Below are 20014 nucleotides of genomic sequence, written 5' to 3'. Positions count from 1 at the left end.
CCAAGAAGCTTTTTCAGTTCTGGAAAAACGAAGAAAGTCCAGTTGCCTTTTGAAAAGCACCTTTGGGACAACCATGACCTGGATGATTGAGAATCTCCATAGACCAGACATGTCAAACACAAGGCCCAGGGGCCGGTTCTGGCCTGCGAAGTGGTTTCATGCGGCTCGTGAAGCCATCCCGGAAACAGTGAGGGAACGGCCCCCACTGCCTTGGCCCTGGCCCAGAGACCCTCCTTCTGCCCGAGACCCTCAGATCTGTCCCACTCCTGCCCAGGCCCCCATAGGCACCCTTGATGCGAACGATGTAGAGCTGGCCATGCCCACCCAGTAGGCCATGCGCGCACTAGCCACGCCCACCCAGTAAGCCACACCTACCCTGGCCATACCCACCCGGCCCCCTGAGGGCAACCGCAATGCTGATGCAGCCCTCAATGAAATTGAGTTTGACACCCCTGCCACAGACAATCAAGCAATATATACATTTTGAAAAATTAAACAAATTAAAGATTAAGATAACCTTTATTGTCATTTTTTACTGTGAGTGCACTGTTGTTGTTAGCTGCGAAGTCGTGTCCGACCCATCGCGACCCTATGGACAACGTTCCTCCAGGCCTTCCTGTCCTCTACCATCTTCTGGAGTCCATTTAAGCTCACGCCTACTGCTTCAGTCACTCCATCCAGCCACCTCTTCTCTGTCGTCCCCTTCTTCTCTTGCCCTCAACCTTTCCCAGCATTAGGCTCTTCTCCAGTGAGTCCTTCCTTCTCATTAGGTGGCCAAAGTATTTGAGTTTTAGCTTCAGGATCTGGCCTTCTAAAGAGCAGTCAGGGTTGATCTCCTCTAGGACTGACCGGTTTGATCGCCTTGCAGTCCAAGGGACTCGGAGTCTTCTCCAGCACCATAGTTCAAAGGCTTCAATTCTCTGGCGCTCAGCCTTTCTTATGGTCCAGCTTTCACTGCCATACAGTGAGCGCACTGGCACACGTTAAAAATGAAATTCTGTTGCCTGCTCTCAAAAGATAAATAAGGCACTTGTGAGTCTTTTCAGATCTGTCTCTGCTACCTTTTTAATAATCTCTGAGGTCATCCTGACTCCTTCAGTAATTTTTACTGATTTATCTGCCAGAGTTTATAATAAGAAAATCTGTGAATGTTAGCACATTACATACATTTTTTTAAAAAAATCCTTTGGAAAGCTAAAGACAATGAAGATACGAAATAGTAGATAGTTTTTGCCTTTTAGGATTGATGGCACAGACCATTATTTGGAATTCTGATGGAATTCCTGAACCTATAAAGATTAAAATCAGGCAGACTGTGGTTTTCCCTGTGAGCTTTATCGAAGTGAGAGTTGAACTCTGAAGAAAAGAAGATATAGATGCTTTTGAATTCTCAAAAGTATACCATGGATAGCCAAGAAAGCAACCAGGTTAATCCAGATTATTACACTTTGCAAAAAAGGAAAAAGAAAGGAAAATGGACAACAAGCAGCAAGGTTGAGGGACCCAATTAGAGTAGCAACGGGGAAGATCTGAAAGTGCAGATTAGAAGACAGATTATCGTGGAGAAGGTCTATCTTTGTGGTTGCTAAGAGAACATTGCCTTAATGGCAAATGATCCACTGGGAAACTAAACATCTCAATAAAGCATGTAAATAACAAAAATATAAAAGGCTCTGGTTTACCTTGATTGCCACCTGGCATTTTAGCTATATTCACTATTAGAATATTCCTATCTCAACTGGTTGTTACGGTATAAGAACCCATATCTTTAAGAATGTGCTTATTATTTTTTTTCTCCCCTGAAATTTCCTTGTGTCCTCTTGTGGGACGATAAACCAAAGGGCAGTGACTATTTCATATTGATGTTACATCATGAGCATCTTTATGGCAAAAAAGCATTCTTTATAGTTCTTCTGCACTTAGACTGAATCTCATTCTATTTGATTTCCTTTTATAATTGGAGTGAAATGGTTTCTGACATCCACTGTTCTACCTTTCTGAAACCTGGGTTGTGCGATCTCAAATTAGTCATAATGTTCTCCCATTTGTAAAGCATTAAACACTGCAGAACTACAAGGGTACCTCAGTACTTGACGGCTTAAAAACTCAACATATTTGGTACCTGACACATCTTGATGTGAAAATGTTGTCCCAGGACTTGGCCTTTATTTAGTACTCAACGCACTGCTTTAAAAAGAGGGGTACGGCTCTGGGCAACGGACAGGAAGTCAGCCAATGCTGGTAAGGTCGCTGACATAGGAAAAGGGACAGAAAGTCCTTCCCAGCCGAAGCAAAGGGTTACATGGTAAGTAATGTGGTTTGTTTGGAACTCATCCTCATGCCTCCCAGAACCAATTAACGCTAAGTACTGAGATCCCACTGTAATATACTTTGTAGAGAAGAGCAATTACATCTACTAATAAATTCAGTACCAATCTAACGTGACGTACCTCATTGGAGGATATGGTAAATAAACCTTAAGAGGGTTTATGATGGAGGAAAAAAATTCCTATCCATTTCTCTAACTGGACAACATGAAGACAACTACACTGAAAGCCACCAAACAGAGTAGTTAAATGCCAAAACTATTTCTATAAATTCACATTCTCTATTAGAGAATGTGTTGCAAAGAGTCACGAGGTCTAGCAAGTGACACCTGAAATAAAGAGGAACACACTTGATACTTTTTACAATTATCATTGTCACGACATGTATAGGGTAACACTCACATTGAGGGGAGATGGGTGCCAAATACTTTTAATAAGCAATAATGATGATAACAAGCTGATCTGAAAGCAAATGCAGTATGCATAAACCTGTTTTCCACCCCAGAGTCAAAGTTTACAAAACAAGGACAGATGGTTCTACAACTAGGCAGCCGAAAGAAACTACGAATGATACCATTTTTCTAATGCTTCTAGATATCAGCAACAACTGAACACTAGAATCAACAGCTCTTTCTTATACTGCAAAAAAAGGGGGGGAGGTCAACATGTAGAAGCTTATATGGCATTTATAATCTATCAGGCACCTTAAAACATGGAGTTGGAAAAGTGATGAGCAAGAAACTTTAGTATTAAAAGGAATTGGCTCTAATGAAACTGTTGAGATTCTTAAGATCTCACCTCTAGGTGAGATGGGGGGCACACAAACCAAATAGATGGATGGATATAGATAGATTTGTTGAATAAAAGACTTCAAAATATCACAACTGTTCTGCTTCGTTATTTCAGATGCAACTCAGAGCCAATGTTATATAAGCAATCTTCCCTCCCTGTAGCAGCAACTCCTGACAATAGCAGAAGATTAACTTTCTCCATCCAAACAAATAATAGAATAAATTAGTTGATCAATGAAGCATTCTTCCTTCCCCACTCCCGTTCAACTTCCCCTTCAATGAGAACTACATTAGGCAACTTGAGCCTCATGATTCCAGGACCAAAAAGCGGAGAGAAAATATTTATACCATTTCTAAATTCAAGGATAATTACTCACAAGCCAAATAACTGGTTGGCCCATTTTTCTGTGAAGCAGCAGCATGTTAGATAGAGCATCTCAACTCATTTGCTTCTCCTTTCATATGACAGGGTAAAATAATCCAGAAATGGATATCTTTTGTGTTGATGAGACTGAGAGGATCAATTGTTTGCAACCATCAAGAAGAATGACATGAACAAGCTTTCCATTTTTTGTTTGTTATTTGGGGAAAATAAACCATTTGCAGTAAACCAGGATAAACGCCTCTCCACATCATATGCATTCAAGCTATATTAAGTTTGAATATGTACATAACTGAACATTAGAAATGATCACAAAGGTTTTCAAATATTTACAGTTCAACTTGTTTCTCACTAGATTCTGTGCTAGGGTTTTTCCCAACCTTTAGATCAAAATGTGGCATGCATATTAATCTAAGTAAAAAGAAGCTGTTGAGGTCAATTTATCTATCACTGGTATTTGTAGAAACCAGTTGTCTATCTGTAGCTGCAAAATAGGAGGAGGGTGGGTGAGAATGAGAAAATGCTTTCATCTGGAGTGAGACTGTTTGACTGAGCCCATGATATCTTATACTGCAATCAAAGGACTCTGTCATTATTATTATTATTTTAGTGGATTACATTTGAGAGGATTAATTAAAAGAGAAGTCTTGAAACATTTCAAAATTGACCAGTCCCAAAGGCAGAGTACAAGAAAAATCAATGCTTCATTCACCCCCCAAAGGCTCAATTGAATTGTCACCTCTATACTGAAGTAGCCTCTGTCCACGTAGTCTCCCAAGAAGAGGTAGCGTGTGTTATTGGGTGATCCACCAACTTCAAACAATTTCATCAGGTCAAAGAACTGTCCATGAATGTCACCACACACTAGGGGAGGAATAATAGCAAAAACAAATTACACACTAAGAGGGGAAAAAAGTCACGACGCCAATTGGGCACACAGGTTCGTTCTAAATTCTGGAAGGTCCTACACTTTGTTTTCATGGTACAGAATCACTTCCTCTCTTCCAAAAGTTACCAAGTTTTCTAATAGGAAACACACTTTATCAGAACAAAGTATATTGGAAAACCTTCAGTTTTAGCAGTCAGCTAGATGACTCAGAAATGACTTCTAACCTGTGATTGGAGCTTCGACTTCAATCATTGTCTTCTCGTGTTTCAAGATGGCAGCTCCATCATTGATTATCTTCAGTGCTGCGTCCTCTTCCAGGCGCCCTTCTTTCACCAAATGGTTTTTTAAGATCTCTAACCGGGGCTTCCCATTCTCAAAAACTTCTTTCAGGGTGAGCCGCTGAGTTGGAGGGAAAGGAACAGCTGGAAAGAGAAACAGACAAAGAACATTAACAGAGCTTACTAGAACAGCAGTACTTCTAAAACAATAAATCTTCCCCTAAACTGGGGTAAGTGGAAATTAAGATGAATTTAGAAGTTAATGTCCCTCGCCAGAAGCACATACTAGCTTTTAGTGAATTTGTAGGGAGCTTATCACTATTTCCTCTAATGTATGTAATCAAAGCCCTAATAAGCAGGCATATACATAGAATGAAGGCTATTGCTAAGCACATTGTGCTTTAGATTGTAAGCCGCCCTGAGTCTTCAGAGAAGGGCGGGATATAAATGGGATTAAAATAAATAAATAAAAAAAATACCGTACAAGCATTGCCAGAGATCCTGAAAGGAGAACTATGAAAACCAAACAGCTATTTGCCCTTCCACATTGAAATGGTTCCTATATAGACCAACCATAATTCAGGTGTCAAAAAATATGGAAGAATACACAAAAATAGTGAAAGACACAATCATTTGGCAATGACTTTATCAAGAGATAGAAGCAAGTGAAGATTCCAGAGAAATTCCTATTTAACATAAAACTTGTTCTAGTTTTAACAAGTGTTTCCCCCCCCCCCCCCGCCATCTCTTGGATGGGAATATGGGAAGTAGGAAAAAGTTTGTTCACACAGACGTGAAAATTATATGATTCTTGGAGAAAGAATATTTCTACTACCGTTTGCTATTTACTAATTGTTAGCATGCGGAAAAAAAACCCAAACTTTTTTCAGCATTTCTGGAAATTTATTAGACAGAAGAACTTTGCCAACACACAAAAATTGAACTAAATAAAAAGTTTACCAATGTACCGTATATAAAAAATACAACACTGGCAGAGAAATGCTCTGATAGCAAGTGTAAAATGTGCTTTTTTATTCTTTAAGTTAAATTGATCAGTAATGCAATGATCTCCACTTCATTTCTAAGAGGGGGGGGCAATGGGTTAAGTTTAGTGAAATGTAATATTATATATATTAATAATCAGAAGACAACTGGACAAATATGAATATACATGGATTTCACTGGAAAATGAAGCGAGACAGGTTGTAAAATCACATTTCTTCCTAGTTCTACTACTGAAAGCCATAAAAGACATTATGAACGAGACTGACAAATGTCATATACTCATTTCCATGTAACTTGAAGCTTCATTTGTATCCTCCCGTTCTGTAATTAAAAAGAAATGCTTACATTTTTTTAAAAAAAATGTAAATATGTTTAGAAAAAAGTTGAGTATTTGATTGGAGAAATTCAATTAAGAATCATTAACATAAAATTTTATTTGTATTTTAATTTTTAGTTTTACAATACGGGTCAAAACTTTTTATTTTGCAGAGTTTAAATTTTTCTTTGCTCAATGATTAAACATTTTATGACTCTTCCAGAATGCCTACAACATTGTTACAGTGCGTTTTAGAATGCAATAATTGCAGGCAAACTCTGCCCACAGCCATGAATTCGATTCTAACTAGCTCAAGGTTGACTCAGCCTTCCATCCTACTGATTGTTGGGGGCAATATGCTGACACTGTGAATGGCCCAGAGAGTGCTATAAAGCACTATGAATGATCTATAAGTGCTATTGCTATCAATGTAAAGCTTTAGGAAATGGCTATCATTATTTTATATGCACCCTCTCTTCAATTCTAGATATGTCTTGTTATATTAATTTTTAAATATATTTCATCCCATATATTTATTTTACTCTATTATTGCAGGGGGGGGGGGTTCTAAATAATTTTTTATGACTTTTTATAAAATACTCAACCTTTTGTCTTTTCTTGATAAGTAATCAAGAATATTCCTTTTTTCTTGTACAGCCTGTTACGATTGGAAGACATAGAAACACTTACAAGAAGATTGAGAAAAATGTTTTACAGGTAGTCCTTCCTTAAAAACCTTTGGAAATTTATAAAATAAGACAAAGTAAGTAAAGATATCTCACTCTGAAAATACATACTTTTTTTCAACGAATAAAGCTCTAACTCATGCTTCTTCTTTAGATAGTCTTCAAATAATTGATTTTTAGTTTAAATAATTTGTTTGCTATTATAACACTATTTTGGCTGTCCTTTCCCTATAAATAGATGACAATTGGATTAGACTGTATTTTGAAAATACAGATAGATCTGGTGAACCCTGATTAACAAATATATTCTTTTATTATGGAATTTAAAGTGTTATGTGAAGCACTACTATTGTTTTCCTTATTAAGGTATTTTGATGACCAAAGAAACTTAAGGCACATAGCAGATGATGATGATGATGATAATAATAATGATGATGATGATGATGATGATGATGACAGTGCTGTGGGACTGTCTTATGTCTAAGAATATTTACCCATGTAATAGGGCTGTGTTGCTTATCCTTCTCAACTTTCCTATTTCCTTCTCCTATCTATTGCTATCTTATGATTATCTCATTTGGTTGTTTGTGCGTACACTGAGAACTTATGCACCAGAGAAAAATTCCTTGTGTGTCCAATCACACTTGGCCAATAAAGAATATTCTGTTCTGTTCTGCTATACTCTACTTTACTTAAAAACAGAAAAAGGAAGACATTTAACTTTTTATGTTACATTTAGTTTGGGTTTTTCTTATCTACAAGAAATCTACAGGGAAAAAATACAAACAGGAACAGTTTGGGAGGAACTAAGAAAAGAAAAAAAACTGGAAAAATTTAAGAAAACTGCGCACAACCTAAAGTTATCACACTGGTGCTAAATCCCAAAAGATGTATTTAATGAAAAAGGAATGGAAAAAGAATCAGGACAAACAAAAAAAATATATCTGTCAATGCTGCTAACATCGGATGTTCTTGCTTTGACAACAGATGAAAATGCAGCCATTTTCTCTGTGCTTTCAGAATTAGTTGGTGCTGGGAGGGGGGATTAGGATGAGAGTTCAGTTAGCCATAATAATAATAATAATAACAACAACAACTCTGCCCTGGGAATCCAAGGACAAACTGGGTCCTGAGCTGATAACGTTTTGACGGGCAGGAGAGCTGGGGAGAAAGCCCACGCTTCAAGTTAATTGGGGAATGTATGACTGTTTATTGGGGGTGGGAATTGTACTTTGTTACTTTGCATGCAGGGGAGGGGAATTTAGTTTTGGGGTTCAACTATGTAGTGCTGATACTATGTTTCCCGAATAAAAGTTTCTTTAAGGTAAACAAGGCCTGGAAGTTCTTTTGAAGGGTTTCATCTGTCGGAACCATGACAATATCTTTATACAATGTACAGCTAACTCAGGAATCTTGTGATGTCGCAATGTCCAAACAGAATGGCTTGAAACAGGATAAGAAGAATGAAGGAAGTATAATCAATAGCTACTAATCACAAGGACTGCATAATATTCCAGAATGAGACTACTCCAAAGAACAGGAGCTAGGGAACTTGCTCTTCTATCCTATTTATGTGCTTTTCAAAAGATCTGGCTGGCCAATGCAGGTACTCCTTGAATTGCAATAGTTCATTTAGTGATGGTTGGAAGTTACAATAACCCTGGAAAAAGTGACTTAGGACTGTTTTTCACACTTATGACCGTTGCAACATCCCCATGGCCACGTGATCAAAGTTCAGATGCTTGGTATTTTTGACATTTCCAGTGCCCCGGGGTTATGTGGTCTGACCTTCTGATGAGCAAAGTCAGTAGGGGAATGAGATTCACATAACAACCGTATTACTAACTTAACAAATGCAGTGATTCACTTAACAACTGTGGCAAGAAAGGTCGTAAACCGGGGCAAAATTCACTTAACAAATGTCTTGCTTAGCAACAAACATTTTGAGCTTGATTGTGGTTGTACGTCGAGGCCTACCTGTAGTGGCAAAGAGTTGACAGCTTTTGATCTGAGCAGCAGACTTTGCCTACATCATGTTCTTAGGGTGTTATTTTGTAATGAAGGTGTTGTGATTCAGGGTCAGCCTGTGGGTTCGGCAGTTGGGTCGGACGACTCAGAGGAGGAGGAGGGGGGTGTTGAAGACCTTGCTGAGGGGGTTGAAGATCTTGCTGATGAGAGCCCTCAGCCAGGCCCCTCCCACTTGGTCACCACGGAGACCCAGCTGTGTGAGACTGACAGCATGGATGAAGATGACCCACAGCTGGCCCTGTTCAAGGACGCCGGACGCAGAAGGCAGTCAATTAGGAGTAAACAGAGGAAGGCAATGGGGCTTCTCGGAAGGAGGCAGAGAGAAGCCACGCCCTGAACTCTATATAAGGGGAATGTGTGGGGAGGGCTGGTTTGCTGAAGGCAACCGCTTGGATAGTTCATGTTTCTTAAAGCTCCTGTTTCTTGGTTTGTCTTGTTCCGTTTGTTTTTGTGGTAATAAATTTGGCAGGCGTAATTCCAGCCTCTTGCCTTCTTGTAAAAGGGGTTGTCCCTGCCTTTTCTGCAGGGCCGGTAGCAGGCTGGTACAGAACAGAAGGCTGCAGTTATACCAAAACATATGTAGATGACTTAATCTACAGAGGCACTTTTTTCACATAAAAGATTTGTCAAATATTTTTGTTTGCATGATGTACTTTAGAAAAGACTATTTTTTTTAGAGCAACAGCAAGCTCTTTTCTGAAAACCATTCTTAAATATTCAAGAGAAGCAACTACATTTGATGGCTGATCTTGAAAAAAAGATACCGTACTTAAAAAAAAGCGCAAATCATTACACAGAACAGTACAAACCAAAAGACTGAGTCCAGAACTTTAAAAAGCCAAAAACAAAAGCATTGGAAAGATGAAGACCTGAAAGAGACCTTGGAGGTCTTCTAGTCCAACCCCCTCCCCAGGCTTCTGCCTTGCTTTATAATGATTAGTCTGTAAAATGGAAACTATTATTAATAGGCCAGATTTATGTTCTGAAACAGCCCCTTACACATTGATCAACAGAATGGCTTCTTGAAAGTACTTGATTAGCTACCACGGATGAGCAAAACTATTTTGCTGATTCAGATTGTTCCTCTTTCCCCTGAGGCAATTTCCTTCCCATGTCAACAATTTAAGAGGAAGTGCTATACAAAAGATTCAGAACAGCAATGAAAGTTAAACATTGGTTTGCCTATTTGGTGAAAGAATGCTGAGAAGCCATGCTTTGTTTGGTGGGTCTAAGGCAGGGGTAGGTAACCTCGGCTCTTTTATGACTCATGGACTTCAACTCCCAGAATTCCTGAGCCAGCTTGGCTGGCTCAGGAATTCTGGGAGTTGAAGTCCATGAGTCATAAAAGAGCCGAGGTTGCCTACCCCTGGTCTAAGGAATACCAACCAGCGAGTCAGCAGTCAGGATACTGATGATACAAGACTAGGAGAACAAAAATATCCTGCTTCGGCATTGCATCGATAGCTTTCTCAAAAATCCTGATTCCACTGAGAAAACTGTATTTTAGGACATTAAAGGGGATCTAGAAAATTACAACTTGCATGGCATCAACAATAAAATTGTACAGGGGAAAATTGCTAAGGACAGGCATTACCTAGCAAGATCAAAACAGCTAACGCTGGGGCAATTATAAGCATTTTAAAATCCACTAATGTTCAAACATCTAAGCATACATATACAAATTGTGATGAGTAGCAGAATCTCACAAATGCTCATATGAGAAAGCCTTCCTTTTTCTAATCCAGGTTACTTTTACAATCATACACAACTTGTAAAGGTAAAGGTTCCCCCGCACACGAGTGCTAGTCGTTTCCGACTCTAGGGGGCGGTACTCATCTCCGTTTCAAAGCCGAAGAGCCAGCGCTTGTCCGAGGACGTCTTTGTGGTCATGGGGCCGGCATGACTAGACGCCAAAGGCGCACGGAACGCTGTTACCTTCCCACTGTAGTGGTCCCTATTTTTCTACTTGCATTTTTACGTGCTTTCGAACTGCTAGGTTGGCAGAAGCTGGGACGAGTAACAGGTGCTCACTCTGAATCCTGCTCACTCAGGATTCGACCCGCCAAACTGCCGACCTTCTGATCGACAAGCTCAGCGTCCTAACCCACTGAGCCACCGCGTCCCTTATACAACTTGTACCACACCACAAATAAAAATCTTGTTTGCCTTCCAGCCAGTGAAATTTCCTGCAAGACTGGCTTTTGATCCTGGCTCACAATCCAAAGACTGACAAAAAGTCACAGCAAACTTTAAAGACTGAATCTGGAAACCGTTATTTACAATGAACTAGTAGAACTGAAGAGCTGCTGGTGGTTGACTAAGATTTTTGGCTTGTTTGTTCATCAAACACTTCAAAGTTAGGTCTCTGGATGAATAAGAAAGTGGTTTTTGTGCCCTAGTTTTCTTTCGGCAACTAACAAAATCCTTGCATTTCAATTAAGTTTACACCTCAATTTATTTATTTTGTCATTGCAGCACTTGGATCTATCTTAAATTGTTTATATATTAAACACTGTATATAAAAGAGGTCCAAGTATAAAGGAGAAAAAAAGTAACATGCATACTCAAAAATAAACTTCCCTGAAATTGATAGAAATGATTCCCAGTAAAAGGAGGAAAGGGCTATAGCCTAAATTTACAGAGTTGCAGATATAGAAAAAGAACCTGCAATAATATCCCTGCGAACAGCAGGTTCATCAAATAATAACTGTCATAATATTTAGAGAGAGCTAAAAGCTAACGCAGAACTTGAAACCATGCTAAGTTCTTTTTCTACTAGTGCCAGACTGAACAAAAGAATAAGTTGAACCCAGTCTGACCCTTAACATTTAAGCAGATTAGATTCAAACTTGTATTTAATTTGCTGCTGTATTTATAGCCAGAGTCCCCGATCCTAAGCATAATCTTTACCTTACGAAGCAACTGTTAGGTCATAATGCCTAAGATATGCATATACTTAACCGCATATACTTAAAAATGATTTGGAAGAAGCACTTCAGGCCTAACTAGAAAGCTGTAACTTCTTTAAGGAGACAATTCAAAATAGCCAGACCTTTGTTTTACAGACAGAAAAAAAAGAGCTGCTTTAATAAATTGCAGATGGGTGCTCTGCAAGAAATCCAAAGCAGATCTTCAAATCTTTTTCTGCAGCCTTAGTGCCTAATAAGGAGCTCTACTATATTTCGGGGAAGTGAAGAATGAATTAAGGGTTTACTTAATTTATGCACTGTGCTAAATTCTTACCTGAAAATCTAAGTTCTTATTTTCCCCAAAGCAGTATGTTATTTTGCAGTCATTCCCAATTTTTTTTTAAAGCGAACAGGAAAATTGTCCACCAGCCACGTTAGTGTGCATTAAAATATGCACAGTGCATATATTACCCTTCCATTAATATTTTACAGCATCAAGCAAGTACAAAATGTTTATTTTTTTTAAAAAAAGTTTAGAATCAAATGGTAGATCCAATATATCCCAGCCTACGGTGCTAATTCATATCTTGATATATGGAGAAAAGTCCATATGCTACTCCAGAAGGAAAATAAATTTAAAAAGATCTGGTCGGCCACAACAAAAACAAAAATTAGAATCAGAATCTAAGCAGCGAAAAGCAGGCTGCTCGTATCAGAATAAAACAGTCTAAATGGCAGAATAGAGACCATTTCCCCCACATCCAGAACACAGGAAAACAGGGTTGGAAAGGACCTTGCAGGTCTTCTACCTAGATCAACCTCCTGATCAGGAGAACCTGTATCAGGGGTGTCAAACTGCCGTCCCACGGGCCGGACGCGTCACTGGAAAACCACGCCCACCCCATTTCCGGCAATGGCAAAAAAAGCTCCACGCAACGTCACGTGATGTCGCGAGTTTGACATGTCTGCCCTATATCATTCCAGACAAAAGCTCTCCAATCTCATCTTGAAAGCCTCCAGTGATGGAACACCCGCAACTTTCAGAGGCTAGCTCTTCCACTGATTACCGTATTTATCGGCGTATAACACGCACCTCATTTTAAAAAGGAAATTTCAGGGAAAAAACTTAAATTATATCGGCGTATAACACGCACACATCATTTGCCCCCTATTTTCAGGAAGAAAAAGTGCGTGTTATACGCCGATAAATACGGTAATTGCCCTGATGTCAGGAAATTTTTGCCATATGCCATAATATTTTTACTATTCCTTACTCGTCATCAGTGCAGAGGGTCTGGTTTTGCTATCAGCTGTTCTTGTTATTTTGTATTCTGCTTGGTTTGCTCTGAGGTCATAATACTGTATTGTGATCATTTTTGAAGGTGTGAGACTACCCTGACAGCCTTAGCATTAGGTAACAGGCAAGATATTGATGCAAGAGAATCTTAATCCAGTACAGAAGTGTGTGAGGGAAGAATAAGAGAATAAGGAAAATACATATCATGGGCATTACATAGAGGTCAGATTACAGCAAATTCTAATCCATGTATGGGCTTTCAACAAGCACATTCCTCCTATTTTCCATCATTTAAATTAAAATTGTTTCCCACTATGTTCTACAACAAAACTGAAGAAGTATAATCAAAAAGCTGTCTTTTAAAACTCTTTATAACCAGAGTTACCCTTTCTGAAATCCAGAACAGGGCTTTTCGATCTTTTCACCCATCGTACCACTTTTAGGATAGGGCACCATCCGAGTACCACCAGTCGCCTAGCAAGGTGTCAAAAACTTGATGACCAAAAAAAAAAGAAAAAAAAAGGAAAAAAGTGATGAAGTACAGGTAGTCCTCGACTTACAACAGTTCGCTTAGTGACTGTTCCAAGTTACAATGGCACTGGAAAAAGTGCCCCCCCCCCAAGCCACAGCCAAGCAAGACACCTGCCTGCCTGCCCGGCGGCGCTCTTCCTGTCCGAGGTTGAGGATTGGCAGCGGGGGTGGGGTGGGGTGGGTGTTTGGTTTTTATTTCCCCCCCCCCTCTGCTGGGTGGTTGCAGCAGGTTTTGGTCACTTCAGATGACCCTGGGACATTGTGACCGTCATAAATATGAATCAGTTGCCAAGCATCTGAATGTAAATCACAAGACCCTGGAGATGCTGCAACATTCCAGCTAATCGGTGTTTCTTCTGGGCTCAGAAGCGCCAGGATCAGCGCCGATCTCCAGCTGGTGCTTCTCTCGCTCAGGCTTGTGCGGTGCTGCCACCGGTTCAGCTCATTCCCCTCCTCCGCTACCACTTTTCTAGGATGGTCGTGTACCACCTGCCAGGTGCCAATGTACCACGGGTGCTACCTGTACCACTGGTTGAAAAGCCCTGAATCTAGAAAATAGGACCGATGTCTTGATCTACAATAAAATAAACAGAGCGCTTCCCTATTTTCCATCAGGAAGTCATTGGATGGCATAATTAACCAGAAGATCCCATCTAGCACTATAAAACTGTGCCTCCTGACTTAGCTGGTCTGTCTGAGTAACATGTTACTTGGAGCACAGATGCTTTATCATCTGCCAGGCTAGTTAGGAAGCCTGCCCTGCGTGTATGGCAGCCGGTGAAACTATTCACAGCATTTGAAGGGAAGCAGGCTTCTCTGTCAGGTACTCTGTTCAGTCTGCTAAATTGCAGAACATATCCCGACTCTTTGCCTTATTTCCTATATATTTCCAGTTGCTATTTTGACCCTTCGGGACAAAGCCTTCTTTAAAAAGCGGTGTGGGTGTCTGTCAGTGCTAACATCTATTGCCACAAAAGCCTTGGCAGTGATCTTAAAATGCCACCTGCCTCAAATAAACAGCCAAAAGAAACCTGAACCGCAGCTTAAAAACAATTCTTGAGACAGCGCAAGTCCCGACACCTTTTCGCAGTTAAAAATACACAGGTTACTCTAGAACAATGACTCTGTGCCAAAGAGGTTCAGATCGGCCATTTCCCTTTCATCAGGTTGACCAGACTGGATATTTGCCCCAGCTCACTTTTCTAACTAGGGCGAAGAGGGGCAGGGCTAGAGACACAATGTCCAATGCCTACAGCTAACAGCTGCCCCGACGTTATAAATGGGAGCTAACTAAAGGAGGCAAGAGGGGATTCCTAGATGTCAGCAGGGAGGGAAACTTGCCACCTGTTTCCCTAAGGTTAGCAAGCTGACAGCTACCCAATAATAGAATGTGCACACAAAAACAGCAGTCTTTTGTTTGCCATAAATGAGTTTTCCCACCTGCTAGCAAATGTAATTCTGGCCCTTATAGCAGCTGGGCTGTGCAGTGGGAAGGAGAGAGCACATTTAGAAAAACAACAACTTTGAGTGAAGTTAATTTTGCACACAGTGTGCTTGTCATACAACCCACGGCACTTTAGAAGCTTATACTGACCTGTTCTGTACAAAGGACCTAAACAAAGTAATGATCGCTGGCACACACTTCAGAGAATGTGCCAATTGTTAAGAGAACCGATCAGCAAATTTGAAGCCAGTGTTATTTAGGGAAACCAACAAACTTTGGGGGGGGGGGTTTGGGGGGGAGGGAATAGATAACACCAATAAGTCAATTTCTCTTTTAATGTTGATTGTGTGTGAATCTTTACAGCCTGATTATGAGATAGCCAGGAATCAAGTTATTGAAAGAGTTGCTATATTAAAGAGATGACATCAAGCTCTGCATCCCTTGAACATCTTACGCAAGACTGATATTCTGGTGGTTGGCTGTTTAAACATTATTTTGCAGGTACAATATTGCCTATTTCCTTTCAAAATGTTCCCTGAGATTATCCGGCCATATTCCCTTCACACGCTAAAGCAGGGGTCTTCAAACTTGGCAACTTTTAAGACTTGTGGACTTCAATTCCCAGGAATTCTGAGGAATTCTGGGAGTTGAAGTCCACAAGTCTTAAAGTTGTCAAGTTTGAAGACCCCTGGGCTAAAGGATTCCTTTCTTTGCCATAATGCATGAGCACTTGGAGACTGAACTCATGAAATGTTTCTCTAAGTGTAAGAAAAAGAGGGAGAGAGAAATTTCTGCTCAGAAGCTCCAAATAAATCATCTGTCTCATACAGTTCCTCCTCAAAAGGACTCCCAGCTTGGGAAGTCAGTGGGCATGTTTCAAACATACATTATTACAACTACATGCTAAAGTAAAGTGAGAGTATCATTATTACTGTATACTACCTTCCTCAACACGTTCAGCAGATGATCAATCTTACTAATGTAAACACTTGTGTTACTTGTCAGAGTACTGTAGTAATTAACCAACAGATAAATAAATCTATTCAGGTCTAAACAGTGGCTAAATATGCAAAAAGGTGTTCTCATTTGAGCAATGTCATTTTTATTCAGTTGACTTTGTGCCTAAATCAGGACTAGAACTCATGATCCCACAGTTTTTAGCCAGTGCCTTAGCCACTACACCAAAATTGGCTCTCTCCCCAATTTAGAACCAGCTAATTGTGCCTTGTCTAATTTCCACACATTAAATTTGGTGAAAGCTGGAGATTCTTGGAGAAGAATTTACTATTGCATTAGCAAGTGACAGGCTGGGATACTTGTTTCAATTCTGCTTTAAGGGCAGCAGTTTCAGCCTGATTTTAACTGACCAGCTCCTGTTGTAGGTTGGTTGGTTCTTCGTCAAATTTCTAAAGCCACCCAATTCCATAACAATATTAAAAACAAAGAGACTATAACCAACAAAAAATAGATGTCTAAAGAAAGAGGGCAATATTTCTCTACATCCCACCAAACGTTCCCAAAGTCCCACTTCCCAACCCAGGGCCAGTGGAAAGAGTCAAATCTTCAACACGTGGGCCAGATTAGAATTGGAACCATTTGAATCACTGGTGGGATGCTGTCCTGGAAGGTGAGCACCGTGACGGAGAAAACCTGCTTCTCGGGGCTCATTCCACAAAATTGACAAATTACAGATGCTGTGTAAATCATTAAGCAGAGCTAATCAATCTAAGGCAGGGGTGTCAAACTGCTGGCCCACAAGCCAGTTTCATCATACTGAAGCCACACCCACCCCATTGCCGGCCATGGTGATAAAGCTCCGATACGTTGTGCGCCGTCACGAGTTTGACATGTCTGATCTAAGGTATTCTGGAGGCCTGCAATGAACAGGTGATCCTGCAAGTGCCAAGTGGGAAGAAGAAAATTGCTTTCGTATCTATTAGTTTAATTGCATTTCTTTAAAAGAGAAGCTTGGGGCGGCTGCAGTATCTGTCCAAGTCTGGTTTGCTCTCTTGTTTAGAACATAGTACAAACAATAATAAGGTTGGAAAGGTCCTTGGAGATCTCCGAGTCCAACCCCCTGATCAAGCAGACCACCTGATATTTTAGCAGAATAATAATTTAGAACAATAGTCACATCTTTCAGCAGAACAAGATCACAAGAACTCCAGTCACATTAGACCAAAACCGTCTAAGTTCAAGGATTATATTATTCATGCCACTGACTTGTCTTGTATGAAATCAGTGTAAAGCAGTGAACAATCAGGACAGTTTGTTGTTAAATTAATGTTTAGTGACAAGCAGTTTTATAAATTAACCACTGTAAGAGAGCCACTTATTCAACCTTGGGGGGAAAAATCAGGAGCCTGGCAGCTTTAGAGGTTTTCTGATTAACAATTTTTATTCAGAAGCAGAAATTTTATGAGTTACAGCTCATTTCATCAAATGTAGGTAGCTAGACTGTCACAGAATTTAAACTGAGGGGGATGGAGAGGAAAAGGAGGGGTAGAAAAATGCAGCCTCTAAAAGTTTATGCCTTTTAATTAGGCAGAAAAGCTACTGATAAATAAATCAGTATTTATATGGTGTAGTTATAGTTTATGATGGAACATTTCTCATTAACCTTATTTTTAGATTGTTAGATTGTTTCAAACCAAACAGAAAATTCTGTCACTGTTATATGATGTCACATTTTGGTTTTCCCTAGAGGCTCAGTGGGTTAGGACGCTGAGCTTGTCGATCAGAAGGTCGGCAGTTTGGCGGGTCGAATCCCGAGTGCCGCGTAACAGAGTGAGCGCCTGTTACTCGTCCCAGCTTCTGCCAACCTAGCAGTTCGAAAGCACGTAAAAATGCAAGTAGAAAAATAGGGACCACTACGGTGGGAAGGTAACAGCGTTCCGTGCCCCTTTGGCGTCTAGTCATGCCGGCCACATGACCACGGAGACGTCCTCGGACAAGCGCTGGCTCTTCGGCTTTGAAACGGAGATGAGCACCGGCCCCTAGAGTCGGAAACGACTAGCACACATGTGCGGGGGAACCTTTACCTTTACCTTAGAGGCCACTTCAAGTTTATGTTCATCAAATCAATTCTCCCAAATTACCACACTGAGCTAAAGAACTACTTTTATTTCTTTATTGTATTTACATAACAATTAACTTTTTCTTTAACTGCTATTTCTCATAATCTGTTCATGTCAGATTAAATAGTTCTGCCTTAGATTTTCAAACTAAGAAAATCAAGATACACAAAGGCCAGAACAGAGTTGTGAACTAAAAATGAACACTTTTTAATCTAATGAAGAACAGGGTGATATTCCCTTGCTGAAGTTCTTATAGGGACAGCAAATGACTGCCCTTTGCTAACTGGCTTGATGGATAAGACTGGAAAAATATTAATCTTTCTGGTCCCAGGGCAATTGTTCACCAGAGACAAATATGAAAGAAACCATATTCCTTCTTACAGCTGCTCCTTATTTGGCCGATAAGCAGGGCCAGATTTTCCTGATTTTATTCTGGGAAGACAGACAGATTTTCCAGGGGGCCTTCATCCACTTATGGGTGAAAAGTGTGATATCCTTATGCAATCCAGTGCCAAGGCAGCTCCAGGATTTCCACTGTTTTGCAAATACTTTGTCAAGGTATTGATTTACAGCTAAACCAGCTTATGTAATGTAAGATGTAAGATGCAATGTAATGATGGGAATGACTCAGCAGGGTTTGTGTCTCTTTAAGAGCATTTGTATAAACGGAAGGCTCTGCTGATATGTTCTCTCTCTTCCGTTTCCTTCTGCAATTGTGATTTATTGGATCCTGCTGTATTAGCACATGTATATTGTTCCTGGTGTATGATACTGTAGATAATGTAAGATAAACCACCATTTTATACAAGCCACTGTTTACTGTGTTTACTCCTTGGTTATCTCAGTGCAATAAGACTGTGCACGCTCTGACATAGTTTAAAGCTCAGTTCAACTACAGCAGGGGTAGGAAACCCTGGCTCTTTTATGACTCGTGTACTTCAACTCCCAGAATTCCTGAGCCAGCATAGAAACTTCTCCCTTTTCCCTCAGCACAGCTGGCTCAGAAATTCTGGGAGTTGAAGTCCAGGAGTCATAAAAGATCCAAGGTTGCCTACCCCTGAACTAGAGGGTGAAGTACAGTATCTACCTTACCCATGCCGTGGTTATCAGATCAAAGTACAGGACATCTTCACACATGATGAACACAGTCATGTCTTTATGGTATTGCTACAATCACCAACAAAGGTATCACATCCAAATAGTTATTTCCTTTTGATACTGCTAGCACAAACCTCAGCTGATATGAATAGCATCTCTTTGACAGAGAGATATCTTATTTAATCAATAGTGCTTTCATATAATGCTTCCTATATATTTTCTTGTCACAATCCTTAAGGCAAATCAGATAAGGAGTTGACGCTGAGAGGCTGTGACTTGTCTGTGGCAAACTAATCACAGCACAGTAAGATCAGGATTAGTGACTTCCAAATTCACCCCTCAGATTTAGCCACTATAACATTTCTTTTTTGCACAGGATTATAAAAAAAAATCTCAAAAAGAAGCATAGTCACAACAAAATAATATGCCATACTAATTATAATTAAAGTTTGCAACAGAATAGAAAATGAGATTCACTATTTAACTGTAGAGAGAAGGGACTTTACAGGTCTATTTTAGCAGAACTCCTGCTAAATGATCTCCATTGCAGAATGAATACTATGGCATACCGTCCAGACTATAAAACAGTACTTGGCTGTGGTGAAGGAAATAAAATCAGATCGATCTGATAATAACATTTTGAAATAAAACAAATCAGAACGACAAGTCCACAAGTCATAAAAGAGCCAAGTTTGAAGACCCCTGTCCTATAGCATCCAACTTGAGTTTTTGCTTCTAGATTAATGTAAATCATTAATGAGTATATGCTGACTATTTTGCATTGAAATTCTTACTACGGTAGATATTTGCTTATAGGAACATCATATATATACAAAAGATTAGAACTCTAATGAGATTGATTAGCAGTAAATTGAAAAAAAATGATAGAAAATATTTCTTCTACACAGAAATGTACCGGGGGGGGGGGGGCAGAAAAAGAACACACTGGATGTTTT

The 20014-nt window shown here is 39.9% G+C and overlaps 1 protein-coding gene across 6 annotated transcripts in view; it reads right to left on the bottom strand.

Annotated features, from left to right (window-relative positions):
• The window catches only part of PPP3CC (protein phosphatase 3 catalytic subunit gamma), a 69652-nt gene that overhangs the window by 31494 nt on the left and 18144 nt on the right, over nucleotides 1-20014 (bottom strand). For 5 of the 6 annotated variants that reach the window (XM_081333487.1, XM_081333488.1, XM_081333486.1 and 2 more), the window contains exons 2-3: nucleotides 4614-4811; nucleotides 4240-4364 (exon numbers count right to left, since the gene is read on the bottom strand). In XM_081333487.1, coding sequence (XP_081189613.1) covers nucleotides 4240-4364; nucleotides 4614-4811 — 323 coding nt within the window. Of the gene's footprint in view, nucleotides 1-4239; nucleotides 4365-4613; nucleotides 4812-8651; nucleotides 8793-20014 lie in introns of those variants that run through there. The other variant, XM_081333490.1, reaches the window with a different exon arrangement.

Source organism: Vipera berus (assembly GCF_964194415.1).
Source record: "Vipera berus genome assembly, chromosome: 8".
In the NCBI taxonomy this organism is placed as follows: domain Eukaryota; kingdom Metazoa; phylum Chordata; class Lepidosauria; order Squamata; family Viperidae; genus Vipera; species Vipera berus.
This window is presented reverse-complemented; position numbering and strand designations above follow the sequence as displayed.